The sequence below is a fragment of the Spinacia oleracea genome, chromosome 4 (assembly GCF_020520425.1).
Source record: "Spinacia oleracea cultivar Varoflay chromosome 4, BTI_SOV_V1, whole genome shotgun sequence".
NCBI lineage: Eukaryota > Viridiplantae > Streptophyta > Magnoliopsida > Caryophyllales > Amaranthaceae > Spinacia > Spinacia oleracea.
In genome coordinates this window covers 164428629-164436878 of record NC_079490.1, presented here as the reverse complement: position 1 = coordinate 164436878, position 8250 = coordinate 164428629, and the positions used below count along the sequence as shown (strand labels likewise).

General features: G+C 33.9%; 1 protein-coding gene across 1 annotated transcript; it reads left to right on the top strand.

Moving 5' to 3' along the window:
* The first annotated feature begins 2449 nt into the window (after positions 1–2449).
* On the top strand, positions 2450–3498 carry LOC110803077 (uncharacterized). Its single transcript, XM_022008545.2, has one exon. The coding sequence runs from the start codon at positions 2627–2629 to the stop codon at positions 3329–3331; it is 705 nt and encodes a 234-aa protein (XP_021864237.1). The 5' UTR covers positions 2450–2626; the 3' UTR covers positions 3332–3498.
* The last annotated feature ends 4752 nt before the right edge of the window (positions 3499–8250 follow it).

The window sequence follows — 8250 nt, the reverse complement described above, 5'->3', positions numbered from 1 at the left end:
GACTTATCTTGTGCAATTCCTTGCCTCCGACGATGGTCAAATTACCAAGTTCAAAATTTATTGTAAGTGTAGATGTTAATTACTATACAAGATAATTTCGGACAAAAATTAGAATTAAAGTGTTAAGTGACCCTATTCTCTTCTTCTATTGCAACCTTTTTCGTGTCATGGTACTTAGGATTGTGCTTCCCATCCAACAATTACGTAATATAATACACCGGAAATCACATGATGCTTGTGATGTACTCCGTATGCTATTGCACACCCATTTTCACACAACTGTCATACAAGCGTCGGATTAAAAGTATTATTGACTCATCTAACACAAATATGCGTTGTTAATAACATACTCCCTCCGTATTTATTTAAGAGATACACTTGGCCGGACACGTGTATTAAGAAAAAAAATTGAATGAAATAAAGTAATAAAACAAGTGGGGTTGAGTAGATATTTTAATAAGAAAAATAAGTGGGGACCATGTCATTTTAGAGAGTGGAGGGTGGGGTAGGGTGTAGATATATTATTTAATTAGATGGTGGGGTTGATAAGCTACTAAAAATGGCAAGTGTATCTCTTAAATAAATACGGCCGGAAAAGGCAAATGTATCCCTTAAATAAATACAGAGGGAGTAGTTAATACGAAAGGTGCATCTAAATAGTATAATAATCTTCACAACCCTTGGTAATAAGATAGGAGTATGATCAATCTGGATGCGAAAAATTGCTACGGAGTATAAGAACTTAAAGAAAGCCAATTTGATTTGATTGGATGTTTCCACCATTCTGATTTCTTCATCATGGTCTCAAGGTAACGGAAAGTTTAACAGAAAAACGGTAAAACTTGAAAGGGACCCACTAAAGTAAAGCACCAATTTAATTTATTTTTTTCACTAAAAAAGACCAAAGACATATTGCATAATTTTATTATTTTTAGGAGAAAAGTTTTTGAATTATTAATTTTTGGTGGGGCAAAGAAGTAATTGGTTTGATTAAAGTGAATTTTGTGAAGTACAGTAGAAGTTGATTTTAATATTTATGGCTGCTAATTTCCGTGACACTTTCTTAGTAAGGAAGGAAGAAAAGAGTGGCCAATCACAATGATGGCTATTGCCACATGGCACTTTTTAATGCCAAAGTAGCCTAACTTAGAATTTGACAATTTAGCCTCTAATTAACCTAGTTTAGCCTCATGGAGTCATGGCTAGTTAAAACATCTCCACCTTGGTCAACCAAGCTAGTTACATATTTGTATGGTTATAACTTATACGGAGTACATATTAGTACATATAGCCGATATAGGAAAACTATTTAAGAAAATGTGGAAAGATTAAGATTCGACTTTTATCTAATTATTATTGCATAAAAGAACATTTGAATTTTAGGGTTATTATTATGGGAGTAAATTAGTTAGAAATATACGTAACACGTAACATGTAATGATTTAATATTTTTAAAGGATAGTGGCTATACTTTTTTTCAGCCATGACCATAATAAATGAAGATTACAAATTACAATACATCCGTGGCTTCGTATTACTAATGTCATGTTATATGCATTCATAATCACGTACTCCGTATTAGGTTGGGGAGCGGAGGGGGGAAACATAAGTGAACGATACTATGTGTAAGTCCAATCAACCATAACAATTACATTACATTCGTGTTTTTTTAAAAATGTCAGGGAGTATAAAATTTTAATACCTCGTGTATACTTATCACTTTCAGTTTTTGGTTTTTTAAGTTAGAAAGTCATGTGATGTACGTAGAATTATAAACTTAAAATATTAATTAGTCATCATCATGATAATTATGGAGTAGGTTGATTTTAAAAACCGACAATAAAAAGCTGGAAAATACTTTTGTGGTTTTCACATTTTTATATTTTCTAAAAAACAGAAAAATGAAAACAAAAAATAATAACTAAGGCTCTAATCCTGTTCATCTTATTTTCACTTAATTCAAGAAAAATTAGTTCAGATAAGACAACTTCAAGAAAGATAAGGGTTGATCAAGTATGGAGTACAATATATGACTAAAATAAATTTTGATATGTTCTAATAAGTTCAGTTAATTAAGTTTATATAAGTTCGGATAAGATAAGTTCAGAAAAAGTAAGTGAAAATCAGGTGAATAAAATGTCCTAATTAAGCCTAAAATGTCAAGAATAATGAAGGGGGAACAATAAAAAAGCCCTCTAATGGAGATTACATTAAAAATTACAAAGCACTTAACCCACTAAATCATAGATAATAGATTTAGGCAAAAGAGATTAAAAGAGAATAGATGTTCTTGATTCTATTATGTATACCAAACCCACACTCAATTAATTATTCTAAAATCCTCAAAATAAAAATAAATAAAAATAATCATCTAAAAATTGCACTAAAACTAACTAGTGTACTTCCTTTACAAATACAACCTTTTCCTTTATATATAGTGCCTCACTCACTCTTTGAACAACCATCATCACAACCATTTTTCTCATTCTTCAAAACTTCAATTTTCTCTTAAAATCCAAATCAAGCTTTAATTAAACTTCAAAAATCCCAAAATATCTTCCTTTTTTTTGTTGTTAAGGTTATTTAACAAATTCTCATCCACATTACCTTGCAATTAGCAAATTAAATGAATCCCTTAAACATAAACCACATCAAGGTTGAGAAAGCAAAAGCAATCAAACTTAGGTACCAAAAACTAAGAAAAATCACACGTTTTTTTCGAGTTTTCGAGATCATCTTAATCCTTGCAGTGATCTCAAGGCTGTCCTTACAATTACCCCTAGCATTATTCAAGCTTTCAAATGAATGCTTTTACAGCTTATCCATCTTCATAGTTAGCCCTAAGTTCGTGTTCATCATAGGTAATGCGATAGTAATCACTCTTTTCGTGAACTCGGGCCGTTTAAGCAGCAATGAATGCAGCCCTAAAACAACAAAAACTCCTCCATATCAGAGGAAGAACAAGAACATGATGAAGGTGGATCAGAAAAGTTGTAAGAAACAGGGAATAATAACAGAGGAAAACGCGATGATGGCAATGATTTTCCCGCCATCAGAACAGCAGCAGCAAGTTATCAAGATTTACCAGAGAAGCAAATCTGAGAAGATGATAATAAAGAGAGAAAAGGTTGAGAAGAAATGTTGTGGTCTTCGAAGGTCGAACACAGAGATCAAGAGCTTGAAAGGTTGTGGGTGTAGTAATGATGTAAAGGAATGTCATTACCCTGAAGATCATATGAGTAATGAAGAGTTTCAGAAGACTATTGAAAATTTCATTGCTAGGCAACAGAAGTTTTTGAGAGAAGAAGAATTCTCTGCTCTTAAAGAGTAAAATTTTGTATGACAGTGGTACGGAGTATTACATCACTTAACTCTGTGCTAAATAGCGGGAGTCTTGTGCACTGGGTACTACCTTCAGTAGCAGTTAAGAGTTGTTTTCTGAAGGTTTTTGTACAGTTTTACTTCAGGAAATCAATGTGTACTTGTTAGTATTTGCTATAGTTTGCCTTTAGGGTTAAAATAGTTTTTTCCTTGGGAAATTTCGACCTATAGAAGTTAACTAGCTTTTTTCTCCGTTTGGAAATAGTTACGTGCTCGTGTATACTATTTTAGAGTGTTCGGAAAAACTATCAGGTGCTATGGTCATATATCCAAAAATTACTAAAATGGAATGGTGACAGTAGTGGATTCAGAAATGGTAGGTAACAGGGTAACTATTTAAAAATTGATGAAACTTTAATTAAACTTGTGTATTTTTTAAAAAAAATCAATGAAAATATAACAAAAATTAAGTTTTTTTTCCAAGTCAAATGGGGTCAAGGACCCCTCTAATTGTACCGTGGCTCCGCCTCTTAATGGTGGACAAAGTACGTACGGGGAAGACAACTATAATACCGACAACTATATATTAAAAGGCGTTTCTAAAGAAGTTTACGTGACAAATGGCACTCATGCGATTTTCACATACATGAAAAAATGGGAAATATGGTTTGCAAAAGATTTGAACCCCAAACCTTGTGTTTAAACAATAAAGTGTTTACCACTAATACATGACAGGTTTCATGTTATCATTGCGAAAATAAAAATAAATAACTGCAAATGTTATTAACGTAGTAACACGGGGCATCGCCCGGGCCCAAATACTAGTTAATATCTTCAAATCAACATCAGAACAGTTAAGTACTTAAAGTATACTATATACAGTGGCGGATGTTGTTCAATGTAGGAGTCGAACCCATGACCAAAGGGGACAATCATAACTAGATTTTCTCCCTAACCACTCTAGCATCTTGGCTTTATGTTTATTTGTGCAGATTAAATATATAAACCTTATGTTTAGATCGTCAAGTATTTAACATTTCAATATATATATACTTTTTTCTTTTTCGGGGTGGCATGTCATATTCTCATCTGATTTTTAATTTCTACTTCGTATATTTTTAAATATTTGTTGTTATTTGCTTATATAACATGGATTACTGCGTATACATATTTATCTTGTATAATCTTTAAAATCCTAGAATTTATAAAATAACGGTGAACAGTGAAATTGATAAATTTTATGTCAACATTGTAATTCGTAATCCGCAAATTGTCATTTTCATTGTATCTTTTTTAAAAAAAAATTGTATTTTTTGTTTATTTTAAAAGCGTCTACCCTGTTTCAAAATCCTGGATACGCCACTGACTATATCTATATACACGTATGACTAACCTAAAAGTTCATAATTAATATCCCTAAAAAAAAAGTTCATAATTAATAAAGTTAACTATTCGTCTTTACTAAGCTAATCACATTCCCTAACAATATATGCTCTTAGATATGGCAGTTGCTCTGTTCTTAACGGTCGCTAGAAAAAACTACTAACAGTTAATTACTGATCTATCAGTTCAATTGGCTCAAGTCCATATCAAATAATTCCAATCTTATGATTCAAGCTGGCTCCTTAAAGCTCTACTTTCACTTTCTAACTTGGCATAATCTTCTTTTGTCTCTTCTATATACTCCTATCAAAATTTGGAAAGACAAGTGAAAATTTTAGAACCACAATCACAGTAAAAGTGAAAACGAAAGGTTACTAATTAGAATTATTTCGATCATCCACCTTGTCGGGCCACACACCACCACGACTCCACATTAGTATGATATTGTCCGATTTCGGCCTAGCTCGCACGGATTTATTTTTGGGCTCCTTTCCAGAAGGACTCATACAGTAGACTAATAGAAAAAGGTGAACATTTATATGCTAGACAATCTTTGCCCCCTCTTCCAATGTGAGACTTGAGTTGATATCCCAACATCGTACACGCCCTAAGACGCGTAGCCTTATGCCCTTAATTATTCATGTGTGAAAATGACAAAATCGCGGGGCAATATACGAGCCCGTACATAAGAAGAGATTGACCACATAAGTCTGGCAGGGTTCCATTCTAAAATCAATTGGTGATAGGTGGAGTAGCCAACCAATCTTATATGTTAGTCAATCTATCTCTATTTTTTCCACGTGGAAGTGTGGAACAATTAGTCCCAACTCACATGTTGGTTAATCTTTTCAACAGAAAATTAATGACATATTCACATTGTTTTACCAACATAAGTTGGTGGAGTTGGTGAGGAACTCACCGTGTGACTTGGAGGTCACAGGGTCGAGCATCATTATAGGAAATATCTATTTATATTTATTATTATTACACAAGGTTGTTAGAAGTTGTTACACAGTTAGTTAGAGTTTGTTAGCCTAGGCTTTACTAGCTTGTATATAAGGCAACTTTAGCTTGATTGTTGGGTAAGAAATCAGATAATAAAAATATCATTCTCTCTCAATTCCCTCTGATCTTCTGATATTCTTCATGGTATCAGAGCCAAATCTCTCTTCTGAGATTTAGGTTTCGTTTTTTTCCTGAAATCAGCACATTGAAATTGTGTAATTTCTCAGATTACTTGCTGCGAAATTTCTTGCAACTGCGAAATTTCTTGCGCAATACGACAATATCTTGATCAAAGTATTGTGATCGATCAATTAGTTGAGCGTAATGGTGATTGTGAATTCAGAAAATTCTGATTCTCAGGTGCACAATGGAGACAGTGGAGGTAATTTTGATCCATTCTTCATTGCTAATTCTGATAATCCTACTGCTTCTTTAGTTTCTGTAGCTTTTAATGGCATGAATTTCATTCGCTGGAGTAGAAATGTTAGGCGTGCATTGATAGCTAAGAACAAAGAAGGTTTTATTAATGGTGAGATACAAAAACCAGCTGTGAATAACAAAGATTACCATAAGTGGAAACGTGTGGATTTCATGGTAGTTAGCTGGATTTTGAGTTCTATGAACAATGAGCTTGCTGATGATTTTGGATATATTGACAATGCTGTGGAGTTATGGAAAGAACTGAATGAAAGGTTTGGTCAATCCAATGGACCTTTGATCTATCAATTGAAAAAGCAGATTGATAATCTCAATCAGGAGAACATGACTATAGTCACATATTACGGCAAATTAAAGAAGCTTTGGGATGAAATGCAGAATCTAAGAGCATTTCCTTCATGTATCTGTGGTGCATTAAGTCAGTGTAGCTGTATGTTCTTGAAAAAGATGGCTGAATTTGAGGAAGAAGATAAGATGATGAAGTTTCTGCTTGGTCTTAATGGAGGTTTTGAAGGAACAGTTACTAATGTGTTGTCAATGGATCCATTGCCTAACATAAATAAGGTGTTTTCTATCACACAACAAATAGAGAAGCAGAAGGAAATGAATAACACAGCAGCTGAAGGAATTGTTATGAGTAGTAGTGCTATGGCTGCACAAACTAACAAAGGAGGACAGCAGTTTCAAAGATACACTGTTGGATCTGGCAAGAAAGATTGGAAGGAATTGAAGAAGGAGAAACTGAACAGAGTTTGCTCTCACTGCAAAGGAAAAGGACACACAGCTGATCAATGTTTCAAGCTGATTGGATATCCTGATTGGTATAATTCAATCAAGGCATCTAAAGGCATTCAATCCAATGGAGGTAGACTTGCAGCTAATGTTCATACCTCTGAAATTGGAGATAATCCATTGGATGACACAACTGGAGATACTGGTACTGTAAGCAATGAGATGCTGAATGCTATTTGTCAAGAGGTTATGAAAGCAATGAAGGGAAAACAAACTCAGAATGGTGAAACCAGTGGCACAAATTGTTCTTTTGCCAACTATGCAGGTACAATATCTCACTCTTTTAATTGTACTGTGAGTGAATTGCCTGATGAATGTTTGTGGATTGTTGACTCTGGAGCTTGTGATCATATGACATATGATGAAAGTATACTGATAAACAAGAAAACTCTGCTTAATCCTATTAAGGTTGGTCTGCCAGATGGAACTCAAATGAGTGTTGAAATCATTGGTGATACCTTTCTAGGGAACAATCTGATGTTGAAAAATGTTTTGCTGGTGAAAGGTTTTAGACACAACCTTTTATCTGTTGGTAGACTAATTGAGCACACTGGTGTTACTGTCATATTTACTGGGAGTGAATATTGTTTCCAGGACCCCTCTAATTCTGTGCTGCTTGGTGCTGGAAAAAGGAGACATGGTCTTTACTATTTTGTCACACCTGCAGAGAACAAGTCTTCAACTATTGTGAGAAGTTCTGGCATTAATTGTCATGTTTCAAGTTGTAGTACAGTAGCTAATGTTGCTGAGGAAGTTGTGAATAATGTGAACATGATTAGATTACCAAATAAAACTGCTACTGGTATTTCTAAGCCTAAGAATAGTGACAGAAACAATCTTGATCTTCTACATGCTAGACTAGGTCATGCATCTCTGTCCAAACTGAAACATGTAAATGATGAATGTTGCAGAGGTATTTCAGAATATAATTGTGGTGTATGTTACAGCTCTAAGCATCATAAATCTCCTTTTCCTATCAGTGATAGTAAAGCATCTGAGTGTTTTGAATTGATACACTTGGATTTCTGGGGTCCATACAAAACCAGAAGCTTAGATGGTGCTTCTTACTTCTTAACCATTCTTGATGATCACAGTAGGGTTACTTGGACCTATCTATTGCATAACAAATTGCAAGTGGAAAGAGTTGTATCTGAATTTGTGTCTATGATTGAGACACAATTTAATAAAAAGGTCAAGAAGATTAGGACAGATAATGGTACTGAAATTGTCAAGGAATCATGTAGATCATTCATTGCTTCTAAAGGTATTTTACATGAAAGGAGTGTTCCATATTCTCCTCAACAAAATGGC

Excerpts from the sequence above, each read along its gene's own strand:
- LOC110803077 (XM_022008545.2), top strand. The coding sequence starts at position 2,627 with ATGAATCCCTTAAACATAAACCACATCAAGGTTGAGAAAGCAAAAGCA.